Genomic DNA, 20,569 nt, shown 5'->3' on the forward strand with positions numbered 1-20,569 from the left:
GTTTATTTTGCACAATGCTGTAAATACAATGCTGAGATAACAGAGAAAACAGCTGTGCACAACTGGCAGACATCCATCAAAACTGGATTTTTAGATTTCTGATCATTTATTTTGTTCTGTTTTCTTCTTAGGAATACTCTTACACTGTTACTATACCACTAAGGATATTTATGTGCAATTATAAATCTTGTGTTGTGTAGATTTTAATTGGCGCACAATGTCTGAAACTTTAGGTGCCTTGATGCTAATAGCAATCGTTAAAGACTTTACTTTTTGTTTTTAAATGCTCCATACTGAGTTATTACTACTGAGGATTCACTAAATAGTTGGAATAGTAAATTACCACAGTTTGTGATGTTTTGGATGTTCTTAACTGACACCAAATAAATTTAGATTCCATTTTGGTGTGTAGCTGGCAGTTTAATGGAAAGCGCAGGCTGCAGAAACTTATAAATAGGTCCATAAATCCAGAATGGTAAAAGTAAAATATTTTCTCGTAGAAAGAAAATCCTACATGACTCTTTCAAAGAAGAGAGTAATTTATTAAAACATATCTTATAAAAAACCAAGAAATATTAAACTGAATTCAATATTGCCATAGCAAGAACTAGCTTTGAAAAATGACATAAAAAATGAAGGACACACATTGAAGATGTAAGGCTTAAATAACATCTGGAATGTCTTTTGATGCACCCTTCAAATAAGGAACACCCCACAGATCAGAAGGTACCAGCTGACTGATTTCTCCACTGAGGAACTATTTTATTCATACAATTGCCAGTGGAGGAGGAATCTGACGTAGCACGCGAACACAGTCCACAACAAGCAGAAATGAAGCAAACATCACACACTTTTACACTGAGAGCCTCTGTTGTCTCCTGGAGCTCAACATTTTGATTATAAAAGTCACATAGTTGACTTCTTTACCAGTGGGATAAAAGTCTGTTGCGTTATATGGAAATGCATGGTTTGCAGGTTATATATTTTTTTCTTTTTAATTTGATTGTTTTGTATATTCTATAGCATTTGATCCGTCATTGTAATACAAACCAAAGAAATCACATTATTGGTTTGTTGGGGATTGGAAAACACAACACAAATTCAGACCACATAATGTATTATTTTTGTTTTATGCTCACCCCTAATTGTAACCTGGTTACTTCAAATTCTCCCTCAAGTCTTCAAGTCTTTGTGGCCCTCTAGTGGACAGAAGTGCAAAAAAAGTAGGGTAGTCTGTATTCATCCCTCTCAGACTGGCATACTTATACAAATATGATGCAGGTGGTTAAAAGGTGGTTGCCCTCACAGGAAATTTAAACTGAGTGATGTAAAAAATTAGAAATCAGTTGTCAGTCCCAGAATATGTTTACCCCCCCATCCTCTATGACATTTATTTACCCTTAAATGTGATGAGTGCATACTATGATGAAGAGCAGTTGTAGAGAAAGTGGACTGATTTCTTACACTATGTTTGTGTCGACAATATCTTATTGCGGTCCATGGTAACAACATGTTGCATTAGGACAGCAGGAACATAGTTTTGCTCCCCTTGGGAACAAAATGTTAACGACAGCTTTATGGAAATCGTGTTGCCTTAAACAGAATCTTTCTGTATAAATCTCACTGTTGTATTGTCTACCAGTTTCTAACATTAGGAGATGTAATTTATGCACGCAGTGTAGGGACCCAGTCACTGATGGAAACATCCCAACAAGAAAAGTCTTGTTTGTAATGCCTTGCTGTCTCAGACAGCAACACGTGTTGCCTTCAGCCTCACAGGAAGTCCAGCTCGCCTCAAAAGACAGAGCTGAACCCCTGAGACTTGAGACTTGGACTGGAGTTGGATTTCAAAGGTCAGCTCACTTTAAGTTGTGGTCCTCAAAAACATTCAAATTTGCATTTAAAAACTCAACAGCAATGTCTGGAGACAATGTCCTGGTTGTTCTGAATATTCCACAGACCTCACTGTGAACAGTTGTCATTAGAAACTACCACAGACATGCTCCCATTGGAAACAGATGAGAGTGAGGTCTGCAGACTATCCTTAAAGATGGATCTCCATGGCACTGGGGCTGCCAGCGGATCTCTGCAAATCTGAGGCTTTACACAGGGATGTCCATTGCCGTCCTCTGATTTCCTTTTATTTCTTTGCTGAGAGTTTTTGTGCTGTCTGTCTCTGTGATGAGGGGCAGGCGCTGGGCCAGCAGAGGGGTGCCCTGCTGTTGAATGTTTAAGAGACCTTGTCTTTGGATACATCAGTTGAAGGGTTTAAATTCACTGAGAGGTGACGTGGGTCTGAAAGCAGTGCCTGGGAATGAACTGACAGCTTCACTGAGTCTAATAGGATGTTGCAGCTGGCAGTTGTGATAGTTCTACTCCAATTGAACAAGCCTCTGGCAAAGAAATATTCATCTCAGTTTCTTTTCTCATGAGCTTACCATTTGATGGTCTTCCCCATATTCTTGCATTTCTTAGCAAGCGGCTGCTTAGGAATGCTCAATTTCTCTTTTCTTCCCGGAGCATACTTCCTCTGAAAGAGGATCTGAAGTGTCCATGTGGGTGGTGCAACTATCACTTACACATCTGAAGGCCAACGTGTTTGTGGTGCTAAGGGGTCTTACAAGCTCTCCAATCCCCTCCAGAGTCCAACAACAGGCTATGGTTCCTTTACAGTGTACACGAATTACGGAAAATAATGTGAGGCGAAGAGAAAAATATTGAAACATATCTGAGATTTTGCAGGCGATAGAAAAAATCAGGTTTAAATTGTGGATTTTTTAATAATGCTATTACACAGTGATCTGTGCACATAAATGTCCACACTGAACACAGTGAATGATGATTTATAGATAACTTGATTACAGATCTTAGTTCACAAATCAAGAAAGTACTAACAGTGTCCTTGGAATAAGCAGAGGTCCATCTGTGTCTCTTCTCTCGCAAAATGTAATTCCTCCCTCTTTTTATAGCTCTCTTTGTCAGCTCACAAACTCAAACACAGAGAAGCCAAAAAATCATAGTCCATAATTGCTGTGATTGTCTTGAACATGGTCTTGCAACACTGACAGTTGTTGTTACCAAGTTCCAAAATATTAAGTTGGATCTCCACAAACAATCTTTTTGCCTGACATATACCACGGAAACAGTTCATATTTTATGTTTAACACATTGTATGTGTTCTGCTGTGTTTTACTGTACAAAGACAAAAATGTTCAGTTTCAGTCAACTAAATCTCCTATGTCTCTGTGTCACTTGAAGTGTTTCTGATGCTTTCCCAAGAAACTTGAAAGGATGGATTATGGAAATGGATAAAAATGCCAGTATAGTGGAACAGTTTTCAACTACTTCTGGAAAGTCAAGAATTCCTCAAATAGTCGGGGAGATTCTCCGTTTAAATGTTTTTAGCACCGTGCTCTTTGCCCCTCATTAGGAAATAATTCATAACCAAAATAAAATTTGTTGGCCAAGTATGGTGACCCATAAGCTAAAATTGAAATAGATACTTCAGGGTGCCACACTTGCTCCATACCCTGTGACCAAATGTCACCGAGTAACAAAAGAATTACAGTTTACTTTTTGTTGAGTGCTTGTTATCACAACAAATATTTACTCGTCAGTAAAGCTTGTGTGAAGCAACCGTATTACTGCTTGCGTAAGACAGTCTGATGCGCTTTTTATCCCCGGCATCGATATGCAAGCGCGTGGCTGTGCATCCGCCATGCCATGTGCGCGCGCATTATAAAAACCCTTTAGTGCACGTGCAAGAGAGGTTGTGGAGGGGTGGGGAAGAAGGGACTTTTGGGATGCTAAGTAGCCGGCGGCAAGAGAGACACACAGAGAGAGAGAGAGAGTGTGAGTGACAGACGGAGAGAAACAACACAGAGAGAGAGGAGCGGGAAAGCGAAGGAGGGGAGTCATAAAATAACCAATGGTACGGTTGATTTAGCGCCCGACATCCAGGTTTGCGCAGACACAACAGCGAAGATTCAGCGGAAGAAAAAGTTCAGATCCCACGAACCAGCGCGTGGGAGGGGGAAGCAGGATCGTGACTAACTGAGGCAAGCTCCACTGTCTGTCTTGTCATGGCAGGTAAATCAATTTAACCATTACACACATAAACACCACTAACAGGCCGCCGTCTTCACAAGGCGGCTCTGTCCCAACAAGCTTTCTGTCCCGACGTTTGCAAGCTTTCGCTAACACTAGCTACCGTTAGTGTCAATTTAGCTAACCGTAGCTAGCTAGCAAAACTTAGCTAGTGTTAACCTTAGCTAGCCAGCAAACTGGAGTGTCGTCGCCCATCTGGCCTGGTTTTGCCGACTAAAGCTAGCCAGCCAGCCAGCTGCTAGCATGCGATAGCTGTTTACCATTATCACCGGCCCAGGACCAGTCTCGCAAGCTAACTCTGCATACCGCGTTAGCTTAACAAAGCTATCCGTGGCAATCTAACGCTAACTTCTCGTATCCGTAACGGGTGACTCTCAGACTTGTGCACAGGTCTTACAAACCTCTAATTTAAAGTATCTGCTCCGCTGTTAAGTTTGGAAAATAAAACAAATCGAAGTAAAACTGGTGGTTTCATCTTCAATGCACGCATTTTCTGAAACATACCACAACTGGCTTGACCAGCCAGGCGAGCTAACGTTAGCTCAAACTTTGACATTGCCCACATGCAGGCTAGAACTCCGGGCCTGCTGCGGGCATCTTAAGCTGTTAAATATTATGTGCAATGACTTAAAGGACTGAAGAGTCAGAAAGCGAGCGTTGGGGACATAAATATACTTCAGTGGCAAAATCCCCCCTAAATAAGAACCAAATAGTGAGGTATTCGTTTAGCTTAACGTAGCATTTCACATTTCATTCATCAGCTGATATGAGCAGCGAATGTAGAACCTTTATAGTTATTAAAATGTTGTGCGACTTTAGTTATCTGTAGCAGATCGAGATTGGTGTTTGTTTAACCATACAGCAATAAATAGGTCACTAGTAATATATTTAGAACATGCCTTCCATCCATTTGGGCGGGGAAATGACACTGATCTTCAGGCATTGCACTTTATCATCTTGTTGAAACTGATTGGTAAGATGATTTCCACATTAAAACACCCGTTTGCTTTATGGATTTTCTTCTGCAACGGATGTTGGCAATCTATGAGAATGCTAAACTTTGTCCTGACCAGTACCAATCCTGTCCTAGCCTTTTGTTGTAAAACAGGATTAATTTCAGAATACGTGTATGATGAAGCCAGTGACTCATAAATGTCCTTGATTATTCTGCAGAGCTGTTCCACTATGTGCTGACATTGTTATTGGCAAATTGCATCAGTTAGAATTGTGTCATAACAGAAATTTTTTTTTTTTTTTTTTAAAAAGTGGAATTAAACTATCTTCCTTGTGCAGTGAGATAAATTGATGGAGAACTCGTTAAGGCGAGTGACAGAGGTCATTATCGATCAAGGCAACATGTTTTTTTGTTTTTTGTTTTTTGTTTTTTTCTTGTTGATGTGTAACATAGGAGCCTGGTGTGAGAGCATCTCCTACTGGTATAAGTTGCCCTAGCCTAAAAAGAAGGATGCTTCCGACTGAATTTACATATTGTTACTGTGATCTGGAGTTAAATCAGTATTTATCAACACAATTTGCAATCAACCTTTTATCTCAAAGTGAGAACACCACCAACCAAGGCTGATATATCATTCTACAAAAATGTCAAACTGCTCTACAGTAATGTTGTGGTGGATGCATTTATACACTCATTGAATGGTAAAGATCTTTAACATCCAAATGGCTTGAATGTTGTTGGCTACTGAATGTGCCCATAACACAACTGGTCTTGCAGGTATCGCGTGGAACAGCTCAGGGATATCCAAAGGTTGATTTTATTTTAGTTTTAGGAGAGATCGAAAGTTCTTATATGAGATCAGTTTCATTTCTATTTGGAAGCTGAACTGGCAGAAGTTGTGAGAGAGGATATGTGCACGTGTGAACATACAAATTCTCACAACAGGTCTGCTATCTGTCTGTAATTCCAACATCATTTCATTTATCCCTCGCTTCCTGAGTGACAACGTGCTGAAACAAAATCTTTCTTCAAGGAGGTGCTTCTTTTGAACTACCTGTATGTACATGCAAGGAAGATCCAAACACACGATCAGTATATTGTTTTGACATACCACCTCAATTATTGCTGAGGCACTCTGATTCATTATCAACCAAAAATTTGAAATCTGACAATCTTTGTTTACCTCAACCAGTTGTACATTATAGTCAATGCTCACCGCAGTGTTTCTTCAGACCTGAGAAACATTGGAAAGCTCCAAATTAAAGTATATGTAGTGACCTTGCAATCAGCCAGAATTTTGCTTGAATGTTTTGGTTTCCCCCCACCCCAATTTTTGCAGGACCTGGAGGTGACATGCAGTGGTGCTTCTCTCAGGTGAAAGGAGCCATCGATGACGACGTAGCTGAGGGTATGTGCTCTGCCAAAATGGTGTATTCATAAATGTAAAGCACAGGTAGGAAAATGGGGAAAATTGTTATCAGTATACACAGTAGCTTGCAGTGAGGGAGCAGATAGCAGCTCAACGTCTTCCACATTTTTTCCATTTCCATTGGCCAGATATAGCATGATTTAGTTGTGTTGCGATGTGGAGTTGGCCAATAATATAATAGGCCTTAACCCTGACTGTAACTCTCTCCACCCTTAACCAGGATTTGTCAATGCAGTAAATTGACTGGCTCTCTGTGTGGTCGTCTTGCAGATCACTAAAGAGAGCGCATCATTTTTAAAATGGTCATTGTGTCAATCTTTCAGAAATTTTGCAGTTCCTGCATGACATAACTCTCTGTGGTTCCACTTCTCCTTCTCTTCTTACTTTTATCAGACATCAGCCTGCTTCCTTGGCTGTATTGGAGGTGCAATTCCTGTGTAAAAGGAGTGCTAATACAAACCAAACACTTCCTGCTGTTGCTGCTTCACATTAAAAAGTTTTCCACTGGCCAGCACCTGTAAGGCTCTGATGGCTGCAGTAAGTGTAGCCTTGTTTAGTGACTAACTGCTAAGTCATTGTATAGATCAATTTTGAATCTAACAGCAAAATATGATATGGACTTTTTCACAGAGCAGATTTTAGTATTTCAGAGAGATTTAGTACCAGCCACATTGAGCTGGATAGTTAAAGAGCTGCAGGCAACAGGCACTACTTGTGCTGTGCCTAAATCATGGACACCAATCCCGGCTGCCCGTGGTGCAGTTGCATGTGTCCCAGCTATATGGAAATTTCGCAAAAGGCCTTCAGAAGACCAAGCAGCTGGTGATGGAGAACAATATATCCATGAGTGTTAAAGTTTAGCAGACAATGCGCAGTAGTTTATACTCCTATTAGACACGAGTTATCATGGGAGCATTAAAAATTTCCCTCTTTCTTAGCGATTGCAAGATAAACGGTACAATTAGCACAATGCTTCATCATACATGGCATAAGGTATTTTACCTTGAATGTGTGTTTTCACGTTTTTGACGGGCCAGTGCATTTTGTTGACAGATGCAATACATCAAAACTTGAGGCAGATTCAACCATTTTTACCGGACAAAGCTGTGTTTTTTTCTAAAGGCCTCCATGGTATCAACCCCTCTGTCCCAAATCAGTTGACTCATTGAAAAGAACGAGGAAACTATGTTCTTTGGGCATATTGCTAATATTGGTCTTTCTGTCAAATTATGGTGGGATGGCTGCACCACAAGAGATGCAAAAAGTTTTCCTCGTACTTGATGCACCTTAAGACACAATGTTTTCTCTTGATTGCGTTGCATATTGCATATTATTTTGTGTCTTAAAGCTACAGTATGCAAGTTCTGGAAATCAAACTAGCATGGGACTCAATAGCAAGCCCTTCTTCTCCCTGCACAGTTACACTCCGCCTAGCCGTTCACCTACATCCGCGTCATGTATGCTGTCTCATCTAATACAGGAATCGGGAACTTACTAGCCTGCGAATCAGCCATAGCGAAATCTTCCAGGAGCTAATACTACCTTGATTCCTCGGTGTGAGAGGAGTGGTAGACCAGAAGTGCGTTCACTTCTTGATTGATAGCCTTGAGCTCCCAAAACTGACTTTGGCCTTTGCTGATTGGTTAGAAGGGCGAGGATTGCTCAAAAAATATTAGAGAGAAAATTAGAGAAAAAAAGAAAAAAGTTGCACACTGTAGCTTTTTAAATTTTCTATCCCTTTATCGGTGAAAGAAATTCCTGTCTGATCACGGCACTCTTATATATTCTGCTATGAACATGCTAACAATCAACATGTAGCTGGAATCTAAAGAATGACAAGATGCTTTACTGTAAAGCAGCAATGTTGTTCAGTTTATCATGTTCTGCAGCAGTCTGGTATGTTTCAGCCCTCTAGCAAATTCCTACAATGGAGTGACAGAAAAATTGTACATCATCCTTGCCCTCTATTCTTATTCTCAACGTTCTTGATCAGTGAAACATCCACACATAGATACTAATTTCCTGTACCCATTAATAACTAATACTGGGAAAGCAATCACTTTTTGTTCTCCTGTTCGGCCATTTTACTTACCTTGGTGTATTTACTTTATACAGTGGCATGAAAAAGTTTGGGCACCTCTGGGCAACATTTCTGTTACTGTGAATAGTTAAGTGAGTAAAAGATGAACTGATGACCAAAATGAATAAAGTTAAAGATGAAACATTCTTTTCAACATCTAGCAAGATTTGTGTATTATTTTTGTGTTGTACTAGTTTGGAGTGAAGAAAGGAAAGGAGCAACATACAAAAGTTTGGTCACCCCAAGAGATTTGAACTCTCAGATAACTTTTACCAAGATCTCAGACCTTAATTAGCTTTTTAGGGCTATGGCTTGTTCATAGTCATCGTTAGGAAAGACCAAGTGATGCACATGTCAAAGCTTTATAAAATACTCTGACTCCTAAAACCTTGTCTCAACAATCAGCAGCCATGGGCTCCTCTAAGCAGCTGCCTAGCTGCACTTTGAAAATTAAAATAATTGATGCCTGCAAAGTAGAAGTTTATAAAAAGATAGCAATGCCTTTGATATCCTTTTCCTCAGTTTTTAATGTAATTAAGAAATTGCAGTTAACAGCAATGGTGGAGGTCATGTTGAGGTCCGGAAGACTAAGAAAACTTTCCTTAGGATCGCTAGGAAGGCAAATCGAAACCCCCGTTTGCTAAATCTTCCTGAAGGTCTTTTGCAATCATCCTCTGGAGTGGTGGTACACTGTTTTACTGTGCAGTAACACCTGCACAAATATGACCTTCTCGGAAGAATCATCAGAAGAAAACCTTTCCTGTGTCCTCACCACATAATTCACCGTCAGAAGTTTGCAAAGGAACATCTAAACAAGCCTGAAGCATTTTGGAAACAAGTGCTGTGGACTGATGAAGTTAGAACTTTTTGGCTGCAATGAGCCAAGGCATGTTTGGAGAAAAAAAGGGTGCAGAATTTCATGAAAAGAATACCTCTCCAACTGTTAAGCACAGGGGTGAATCAGTCATACTTTGGGCTTGTGCTGCAGCCAGTGGCACGGAGAATGTATCACTGGTAGAGGGAAGAATTAATTCAATTAAATACAAGCAAATTCTGGGAGCAAAGATCACACAGTCTGCAAAAAAGATGAAGATGAAAAGAGGATGAATTCTGCAACAGGATAATGATTCTAAACACACCATAAAATCCACAATGGACTATCTCAAGAGGCGCAAGCTGAAGGTTTTGCCATTGCCCTCAAAGTCCCCCAACCTAAACTTCATCGAAAATCTGTGGATAGACTTCAAAACAGCAGTGCGTGCAAGATGGCCCAAGAATCTCAAAGAACTAGAAGCATTTTGCAAGAAAGAATGACCGAAAAATCCCCCAAACAAGAACTGAAGGACTCTTAGCTGCTACAAAGCGCTACAATCTGTGATACTTGTCAAAGGGGGTGTAAGAAAGAACTGACCATGCAAGGTGCCCAGTGGTTGGTTTTTTTTTTCAGGCAAATTTCCTATTTCATAATGGAAATAAAAAAGTAATCTATCTTAAAATATTAAAGAAATCTCATCTTCAGGTTATCTTTTACTCGCTTAGATATTCACAGTAACCGAAATTTTGAACAGGCAAGTCCAAACTTTTTCATGGCACTGTATATACAGCCGGGTACATAAATATTTGGACAGTGACACAATTTTGTAACTTTGCCTCTGTACACCACCACGATGGATTGGAAACAACGCCATTAAGATGTGATTGAAGTGTAGACTTTCAGCTTTAATTCTAGGGGTTTAATAAAAATATCATTCTGTTTAGGAATTACAGCTACTTTTATTTATAATGCCTCAATTTTCAGACGGTCAAAGTAATCGGACAAACCAACATAATTAGAAATATAAGAATTATTTTCAATACTTGAATGTAAATCCTTTGCGGTCAATGACTGACTGACTGAAGTTTAGAGCCCATTGGCATCACTAAATGCTTAGTTTCCTCCCTTGAGATGGTTTGCCAGGCCTTTACAGCAGCTGTCTCCAGTGGTTCTTGGAGTGGCTAGATATTATGAAGGGGGTTTTTCTTCACCAAGAAAAGAATTCTGTAATCATCCACTTTAGTTGTCTTCTGTGGTCTTCCAGGCCTTTTGGTGTTGCTGAGCTCGCCAGTGCTTTCCTTCCTTTTAAGAATGTACCAAATTGCTGATTTGTCCACTCCTAAAGTTTCCTCAATCTGTCTGATAGGTATGTTTTTGTTTTTTGTTTTTTTTCCTCCTTAATTTGTATCAACACCTCTTTGGAACAGCATATTGAGAGTTCCCATGAATAGCTGCCGGATGCAAATTCAAAACTTTGATTCAACTCCAAACCTATTATTTGCTTAATTTGTCATGAAACTTGTGACAGTAAATTTTGTAGTGAGGACACAGGAGAGGTTTTCTTATGATGATTCTTCCATGAAAGTCATATTTGTGCATGTGTTACTGCACAGTAAAACAGTGCATCACCACTCCAGAGTATATCTGCAAAAGACTGTCAGGAAGATTTAGCTAACGGGGGTTTCGATTTGCCTTCCTAGCGATCCTAATAGCAGTAGGAGAAGGAAAGTTTTCTTAGTCTTCCGGACCTCAACATGACCTCCACCATTGCTACTGCAATTTCTTAATTACATTACAAACTGAGGAAAAGGCTACTTAAAAATGCATTGCTATCTTCTTATAGCCTACTGCTTTGCAGGCATCAATTATTTTAATTTTCAAAGTGCAGCTAGGCAGCTGCTTAGAGGAGCCCATGGCTGCTGATTGTTGAGACAAGGTTTTAGGAGTCAGAGTATTTTATAAAGCTTTGACATGTGCATCACTTGGTCTTTCCTAACGATGACTGTGAACAAGCCATAGCCCTAAAAAGCTAATTAAGGTCTGAGATCTTGGTAAAAGTTATCTGAGAGTTCAAATCTCTTGGGGTGACCAAACTTTTGTATGTTGCTCCTTTCCTTTCTTCACTCCAAACTAGTACAACACAAAAATAATACACAAATCTTGCTAGATGTTGAAAAGAATGTTTCATCTTTAACTTTATTCATTTTGGTCATCAGTTCATCTTTTACTCACTTAACTATTCACAGTAACAGAAATGTTGCCCAGAGGTGCCCAAACTTTTTCATGCCACTGTATATAATGTCTGAGCTCAAATTTGAATTATTTATGACTCTAAAGAAGGAATACTGTTAGACATAAAGCCACAGTAATTCTAAATATAGGTGTATACATATTATTATGTATACATTCTTTTATTTGCATTTTTACAAGCACGTCTTTTTGATGTGATTGTTGCAGCATTTTCAGTTTGTAAAACCACACCTACAAGAGCAGTTTGTCAAAATATGCACTGTAGTTTGAAATTTATTTTATTGATTTGAAATCTTTCGTTCTGTGAGAAGTATTCTTTTGCACTACTCTCATTCAACGCTACTGTTTAAAGTGGGTTTTTTTTTTTTTTTTTTTTTTTGTCATAATGGACCAGGATATAATTATTCACATTTTTAAACCACAACTAAGGTGTGTCTGTGTCTGTGTCTTAAGTTCCCCTTTCTTAAACTTCCCCTTTTTTAACCTGATCTAATCAAACAATACATTCTCACGATCATCAACTTCTGGTGGTATAGCTAAATTATTCCATGTATTTGCAATTACACTTCTCCTTAAGAAAATGGAACTTCACTTGATTTTTCTCTTTGTTGAGTTGGCTTGCTGGTTACCACTGTAGTCTCGTAATCAGAAGGTGCAGAGTTCAATCCCCGAAAAGGGCAGACAGCACCTGGCAGATGCAGCAGAGGTAGCTGGTCCTAGAAGGTCCCAGCCCTTACTTGCAGTTTCTTCAGGAACTACTTTCTCTGGTCTAGGGCAAATTGTTGAGCTAATTGAAAAATTAGATGATAGCTGATAGATAATGGAAAAAAAATTACTTAGTTGCTGCTCTAATAGAAGAGCGGTTTAAAGTATGTCCTCTCAAGTAGTCTAGCTACTAGCTCACATGTACAGCGGAAAATGCTTATAGTGATCACGTCTGTCTGAGTCAAATTGATCACTATAAGCTGAGGCTTATTATATCTAATTTTTTCTTTATTTCTCATGCAGATTACTATCTAACTGACATTTGTATCTATAACATGAATATAAAGTAATGAAATTGACAGCTTTGCTATTTCTTGATTTAAACATAAAATAACATAAATTGCACTGTGGCCCTCTTCCAAGCCCAGTCTGAATGAATGAAAAAGTATTACACTCCGAGTAACCTACCTGCTGCTGTGAGAGAATGGGGACGCTAGTACGCACTGTAAAAGTCCAAAAACGTGAGCAGAGCAGGAACGGGAGGGCAACTCACTGAGCCATGGTGGGGTGAATAGAGGAAGATATCACATGGTGTGCGAGTGTGCACAGCAAGTGCAGGTACACACACACGCACGCAAGCATGTGACAGCCTGCCGTTTTAGGCTACAACAGTTTTAAAGTCTTTTTCCATGTGTTGTCATGTATGAAAAGACCCAAAATGAACACTAAGTGGACTACTTGATTATTATAAGCAAATTATTTAAACAGCGTTAGTATAGGAATGATTCTGTCCCAAGCTTTTTGATCAATTTAAGCAGTTGATCACTGTAAACATGATCACTATTAGCCCTTACATTGGACCTCAGGGAAGTACAATGTTGACAAAGAACTCCTCCTACAACCTTCTGCATCATTGTCTTTCTGCACCATTGGGAAACAAAGGGTTAAGTGTGTGTGTCCGAGAGAGAGAGTGTGCGTGCTTCGGTTTATAAAGCAACATACTGCTGCTGTGGGAAATATGTAATGCTTTCTGAGAAAGGGGGGGAAACTAGGTTACTGATCATTTACCGTCTGCTCTACATGCTCTGTCATCCGTCTGCATCTCCGGCCTACACGCTCATCCATTTATTGCGCTCTGATTCCCGAATACAGGGTTAGCTGGGATTAACTGAGTCATTCCTCGTTGTCTTTAGTTGTGGAAACAGGTTGTTCTATTTCTGTACACCAATTTGAAAATAACATTATTACGAATGTAAGTTTTAAAAGTCTGTCATGTTTGTGTTTCTTTTGCAGCAGACATCATATCCACAGTTGAGTTTAACCACACTGGGGAGCTGCTGGCCACAGGAGACAAGGGTGGGCGTGTAGTCATTTTCCAGCAGGAAATAGAGGTACAGCTGCATTTTTGTCTTCTGTTGAGTTTTATTCTCACAAGACGTTAACCCTTGAACTCAGTTTTTCAAAAGTTTAAAAAAAACATGATTTTATTCTGGAAACTATTCTGTAAACAAATACTTAAGGAGTACGAGTTTTAAATTTCAAGTAGTGATATGCTTTACGGCCATACATTTATATTTCTCAATAAAAGTAGCTGTCACTGTTTAGAATATCTGTCTTTGGGAAATGAAACTTACCAAACACAGAACAGAAATCATCACACTGCCTTGTTCTAGTCTAACGTCAGCTTCTTTTCTTTGTCTGATACCTTGCATGGCTCCCGGCAGAATAAGAATCAGCCTCAGTTCAGGAGCGAATACAATGTTTACAGCACTTTCCAGAGCCATGAGCCAGAGTTTGACTACTTAAAGAGTTTGGAAATAGAAGAGAAGATCAATAAGATTCGCTGGCTTCCTCAGAAGAATGCTGCTCAGTTCCTGTTGTCAACTAATGGTAAGTTAGTCATTTTACTTGAGCACATAACCAGATAATTAATGACAAACTGTGGTAACTATGAATAAATATTGGTATAATTAAACCCATTTCTAACAGAGAAAGTAATTATCTTTTTTCACAATTACTGGTCAAATGTGAAAAAGAACTGGAATTAATATTTCAGAAAATATGATGTAGCAGTTTCTTTTTTTTTTTTTTTTCAACCTTTGGGCAGATAAGACAATTAAGTTGTGGAAAATCAGTGAACGAGACAAGAGACCAGAGGGCTATAATCTCAAAGAGGAGGATGGACGCTACAAAGACCCCAACACTATCACGTCACTGAGGGTAAGTACTTAAATCAAACACAACCTGAAAGGTATTTTAAAAAATTTGATTATTCAGGCAGACCAGAGTTTCTGTACAGAACTGTAAATAATCCCCACATGTAATTATACTGTATATTCAATTACATGTTGTATTTTTCTATTCAAAAATTAATAGGGCAGCATTGGTTGTATTTAGCATTTTATTTCACTTAATGCATTATCAGTGGTGGCAGTGTAAAGTACATTGAAGTATGAAATGTAAGACCAGAGGTGGGGCAAAGATATTACCTACTGGTGGTTGCATTGAAAGTTCAACATAAAATGTTTACTTATAGTGCTCTGAGGTAAACATGACACTGTTTCAGTTTTAAAACTGCTCTTTTGAATTAGCTTACTTACAATCTGCTGAAGAACATATGTTATGTGAAACTTTATTGCAACTTTAGTGTCAGTCTGTCAGTTTATATATCCGTACTCTTGAAATAACCTCCACTTATGATCATACTGTTAGTTGTTCATGAGAAATTATGTAACTGTATTATTTCAGTGATTTGAGTTAATTTAATTATTTATTTTTAAAGTTCCGCCGCCATGCTGCAGTCAGCTGTGGCCGGAGCCATTATGTTTTTGGGTCGTCCATCTGTCCGTCCCATTCTTGTGAATAAGATATCTCAGGAGGGAATTTCATTAAATCTGGTGCAAGTGTCCACTTGGACTCAAGGATAAGATGTTAAGAATTTGGTGGACAAAGGTCAAGGTTACTGTGACCTCGCAAAACATGTTTTTGGCCATAACTCAAGAATTCATATGCTAATTATGATAAAATACATTTAATACTTTTTATTAAATTCAAAGTCTCCACTAAATATATTATGAGTGTGGACAGACATGGATGTAAACTGCAACTTCACTGGTTGGCAGAGGCATTCAACCGTGAGACGTAATTCTAGTTTGAGGTTTAAACAAGCATCAGTGTGCAAGTTGTCTCTTCCCTGTGGTTGTATCTACAAAGACATCCATTGTAATCCATGTGACTTATTCAAAACATGATAAAGTACAATAAACTGACAACACAGGTATTCAAATAGTTTGGTTTAGAGCACAGTTCCGCCCAGCTCAGTGGGTTTGCTTCCTTGTGTGATGCAGACTGCTGTCCTTTGGCTATGCCGTTGGTTGAATATACTAAAATGAAAATTCAATCTGTTTCACCAAATGGTATGTATTTAAAAGAATCACTTAGGTCCAAGTTTTCCTGCCCTAACAGGTCTGACAAAACCAGTCAAGCACTGTCCATATATGACTGACTATTTCCTGACATTTTTCATAAGCCAAAATAACTGAAAATGCATGTGGTTGCATGTAATACAGATGTGGTGGGGCTTTACCTGTGGTACTGTTACAGTCAAAGTGCATCCTCACAGGTGGTAGCTTTGTGTGATGTACAAGAAGTGAATGGTTGCATTTCTAATAGAGGTCGACCAATAGTGAAATTTTTTTAAAGGCCGATATAATGACAATAGTTTAGAGCTGGAAAAAGCTGATAGCCGATTAATCGACAGATATCCTCCATGAAGGCTCTGTGGAAGATGGTGATGTACATCCCCCCCATAAATGGTGGAGGTGTGCAGCCGCTGGCCAAAGTTCCCCTGATTCTGATAGTTTATAAAATATTTTGTCCTGTTTGTTCTTATCTCAGGTACCAGTCTTAATACCCATGGACCTCATGGTGGAAGCCAGTCCACGGAGGGTGTTTGCCAATGCCCACACCTACCATATCAACTCTATCTCGGTCAACAGTGACAATGAGACTTACCTGTCTGCAGATGACCTCCGCGTCAACCTCTGGCACCTTGAGATCACTGACCGCAGCTTCAGTATCCTTGAATACATTTGGGCATGTTGATCTATGCACCTGCCTAATCCATGAAACTCCTACCTGAACATGAGATTATTTAATGCGAGACTGAATATCGGGTGTGAGCAAAAATTTTGTTGTTCAGTGTCAGAATCCGCTATATTAATTAATGCATGGGGAAGCATAATACTGTCACACAAGACAAAGAAGTCTTTCATGTCTAGTTTACAGTCATCGCTGCTGCTTTTCTCCCCAGACACCCTTAATCTTTTGAATCTGTCCATGATAGTCTCATATTTTTGATTGCGTTTTTCCTATGTACATGCCCTATTCAAATGATTGCTATGATTCTCAGAGCACAACTTTTGGTGCTGAATTAATGCACTGTACACTCTATCATATGTACTTAATAGAAGGGGAGTTGTGGTCTAAATCTCTTTAAAGGGTTTATTCCCCTTAACCCTTTGTTCTTCAGATATTGTTGACATTAAACCAGCCAACATGGAGGAGTTAACAGAGGTGATCACAGCAGCAGAGTTCCATCCTCATCAGTGCAACACCTTTGTCTACAGTAGCAGCAAAGGAACCATCCGGCTGTGTGACATGAGGGTTTCAGCACTATGTGACAAGCACTCCAAATGTGAGTACCCAATTTGTTCACTTTTAATCGTCATACTCAACAGGTAGATTAAGTACAAGGTTCATCATGCCAAGCACCTTGAACTACACTTTCTCACAATAGACCTTTGGAGAATACAGCAGTTTGACTTGATGCCTTTTTACCTAAGTTTGTATCATCCCCCTCTTGTCCAGTGTTTGAAGAACCAGAAGATCCCAGTAATCGTTCCTTCTTCTCTGAGATTATATCCTCAATCTCGGATGTTAAATTTAGCCACAATGGACGCTACATGATGACCAGAGACTACTTGTCTGTGAAGATTTGGGACTTGAACATGGAGAACAGGCCAGTGGAAACCTATCAGGTGAGTTTAACAAACAGATGCACAAGTTAGAATGTGCATTGTCCAGTTTTCTACATAATTGTAAACAGGTTTTGCATGACCTATCATAATCTCTGAATTAACATGTGATGGCCCAACTGCCACAGACCCCACAAAGTGTAGGGCAGCAGATATAGTCCAACAGTTTGAATGATAGTCCCCGTCTTCTTTGTCTCTGCTTTGAGTCTCTTGTTAGTGATGTTAGTTAATATCAGCTGTAGATAGTATTCATTTCCTGTCATTTTAGTGCTCCACAGCAAAGACGATGTTGGTGCATCACACCACTTGAATTGAACATTGTTCAGAGTCAGATCATTTGTTTTCTTACAGTCTCAACAAAAATAACATTACTGTAGTATTTATTTCAGGCCTGTATTAAATTGTCCATAAGATAATGTGTCCACACCCAGAATGAAACGCTAAATTTAATTTTATTTTAAAAAATAATTCAATGTGCAATGTGCATTTTATCTTAATTTAAACCTAAAGCTAATTCAGGGCAAAAAATTACTAATTACTTATTTTCTTTTTCCCAACAGAATGGCCACACCTTTTTTTTTTTTTTTTTTTTTTTTTTTTTTTTTTTTTTAATCATTCCCTGTAATTTCACATAGTGACCACTAGGCTTCACCCTAAATATGTAGTTTTGCTGTGCAATGGCTAATGTATAGGAAGAAATGTTTCATTTTGATCAAATTTATAAATAATCTGACATTAGCTATCTCCATGATTAAGTCTGATTTTATGTTTCTTTGCCCCTGATTATTACAGGTTCACGAGTACCTGAGGAGCAAGCTGTGCTCGCTCTACGAGAACGACTGCATCTTTGACAAGTTTGAATGCTGCTGGAATGGCAATGACGGGTGAGGACATGCAGGGGGTAGTCAAGATAACACCGTGAAAAAAGACTTGTTGATGGCGATTGTGTTTGGACTGATGCTGATGTGAATTAAGCCTTTTTGTTTGACTGATGAACCTGCAAATCGGGACAAAGATGATTTGACCTCTGAATCTCTTAGTGTTGTAATGTGTAAAATTGTGGAATTACAGAGTGCTGATTGCACCTATTTTATTGCTTAGAAATTTTCATTTTTAAGTTATTTGAAAATCCTTTTCATATTTTGGTTTCAAATTTTTTTTGTCCACCACCTTCACCAATGGTAGGTTGTGTTTAAACCCACTACCCTGATTTTCACTGAAAATATGAAAATGTTTTTGTTAGGGACATTATTCTAAGATCCCTTGTTAAAGGCTCACACATCTTTCCCATATCCCCCCCATCAGTGTGGTGATGACTGGCTCATACAACAACTTCTTCCGGATGTTTGACCGTGGACATAGACGGGATGTAACATTGGAGGCGTCCCGGGAAAACAGCAAGCCCATGCAGGTCTTAAAGCCCCGCAAGGTGTGTGCAGGTGGCAAGCGCAAGAAGGATGAAATCAGCGTGGACAGTTTGGACTTCAACAAGAAGATCCTTCACACTGCCTGGCATCCCCAGGACAACATCATTGCAGTGGCAACAACCAACAACCTCTACATATTCCAGGATAAAGTGAACTAACTACAAGATGAGCTTACATGAGATCCGGCATTGGTGATGTCACGTGTGTACCACCTGTAGCCTCATCCAGAGTGATCTGTGGTAACGCCGATAACCAGCATCCCTGTCCGTCGCTACTGGGTGACCAGACTTTGCCACTTTGATCTTGATGTGGACAGAGGAAGCCTCGCTCTTGCTCGTCATCAGCCTGTTTGTGGCAGAGTGACACCTGCCTTGTTGTTTAAGTGATGTGCCAATTTTTTTTCCTTTTGGGTTTTTTTTTTTTTTTTTTTTTTTTTTCTTTGCCAGCCCACCTGCCCCAGTTTAATTTACTTAAAATTCTGAATACAGACACACTTATTTTTATAACTTTTTCCTCAATGGCTCTGTGGTAGAAAATGAAAAACAATTTAGTATGTCCCCTTATTGTCCTGTGCCATTGTAGTGTTTATTTTTCTAAGAAAAATTTGATTCTTTTTTTGTTTTTTTTGTTTTTGTGTATACATCTTTTATTAATTCAACCGATATACTGTCATAGTATTCTCTGAGTATCTTCACATGTCTCCTGTCTTTCATTAAACCATGCATACTCAACAGTCACATAAGTATGCAGTATACATCAGTTTTCTTTACACACTTGCTGCTCAGACTGGACAGCAACACCTCAGCGGTTGCCTCCAGGAGTTTGAGAAGTGAAGTGTGACTTCACAGACTCAAAGCCCTGTCTAGTGAGGTGTCATCCCACTCGCTGTCACTGTGCTTTAGGCTCTGGCTGGCCAGATAGGTCTAGTCTCTACAAGAGGGTTTTTTTTTTGTTTTTTTTTTTAATTTCCTGTCTTGACATCTGTTTGCATTGGTTCCTCTTTCTCCTTTCGTTTTGTATTCAACAATAGTCAGGTATAAGAGATACCCTATTCAAAGATTATTATTATGATTGTCATATCATATTTATATTAAAAAAAAAGTTAAAACGTCACCAGACTTGTTCCGTCCTATTTTGTGAAATGAAGCTGGACCTTGCATATTTTTTTTGAGTGATCTTAAGTGTTGTCTTCCCATGGCGTACCACAGCTCTAAGGCAGTACTTCACAACAGGGAAAACTTTTGATTTGACACTGGACTCTTTTACTGCACCAACTAAAGTACTTGGATGTCTGTGTTGTAAGACTGTGGTTTAAAAGAAAACATTATTTGAGGCATTAAGTCACTTAAAGTGTTTGTTTAAACTAATTCAGACATTATTACTGCTACTGTATGTGATGGTACAATAAGCTGCACAAGAATTTGCAGCAGTTGATGTCTCCACGCCGTATTTAAAATGTGGACCGTTCAGATTATATTGATGCCTCTAGTAATGTATAACTACAATTTTAATCTATGACAGTGAAGATAATAAAGGAACTACTTTTTGCATTCTTGTGATTGCCTGATCAGTTGCAGGGATTTCATCTGTATTAAACTCTTATTTTATGCAATGTGTTATCCATGTTGATGCCTCTCAGGTAACTGACACTCTGTGATCATCACGGTTGTACATCAGTAGCTGAATCAATTGTAAGATATTAGAGATCCGTGTTTACACTATAAACAATCAGGACCAGCTGATATCACTGATTTGGACGGGTCCAG

General features: G+C 39.1%; 1 protein-coding gene across 2 annotated transcripts; it reads left to right on the forward strand.

The window, feature by feature from the left end:
• Window positions 1-3,848: 3,848 nt before the first annotated feature.
• ppp2r2ab (protein phosphatase 2, regulatory subunit B, alpha b) lies at window positions 3,849-19,207 on the forward strand. 2 transcript variants are annotated; one of them, XM_040158424.1, is made up of 10 exons: window positions 3,849-4,089; window positions 6,402-6,470; window positions 13,634-13,731; window positions 14,065-14,230; window positions 14,448-14,560; window positions 16,238-16,415; window positions 16,872-17,036; window positions 17,210-17,379; window positions 18,169-18,260; window positions 18,682-19,207. In XM_040158424.1, exons 1-10 carry the CDS (start codon window positions 4,083-4,085, stop codon window positions 18,959-18,961), a joined length of 1,338 nt encoding a protein of 445 aa, XP_040014358.1. In that variant the 5' UTR covers window positions 3,849-4,082; the 3' UTR covers window positions 18,962-19,207. The 2 variants fall into 2 exon arrangements, with proteins under 2 accessions (XP_040014358.1, XP_040014359.1); XM_040158425.1 differs by having other exon boundaries at window positions 13,637-13,731; window positions 18,682-18,961.
• Window positions 19,208-20,569: the final 1,362 nt, after the last annotated feature.

This window comes from Xiphias gladius, chromosome 20 (assembly GCF_016859285.1).
Source record: "Xiphias gladius isolate SHS-SW01 ecotype Sanya breed wild chromosome 20, ASM1685928v1, whole genome shotgun sequence".
In the NCBI taxonomy this organism is placed as follows: Eukaryota; Metazoa; Chordata; class Actinopteri; order Istiophoriformes; family Xiphiidae; genus Xiphias; species Xiphias gladius.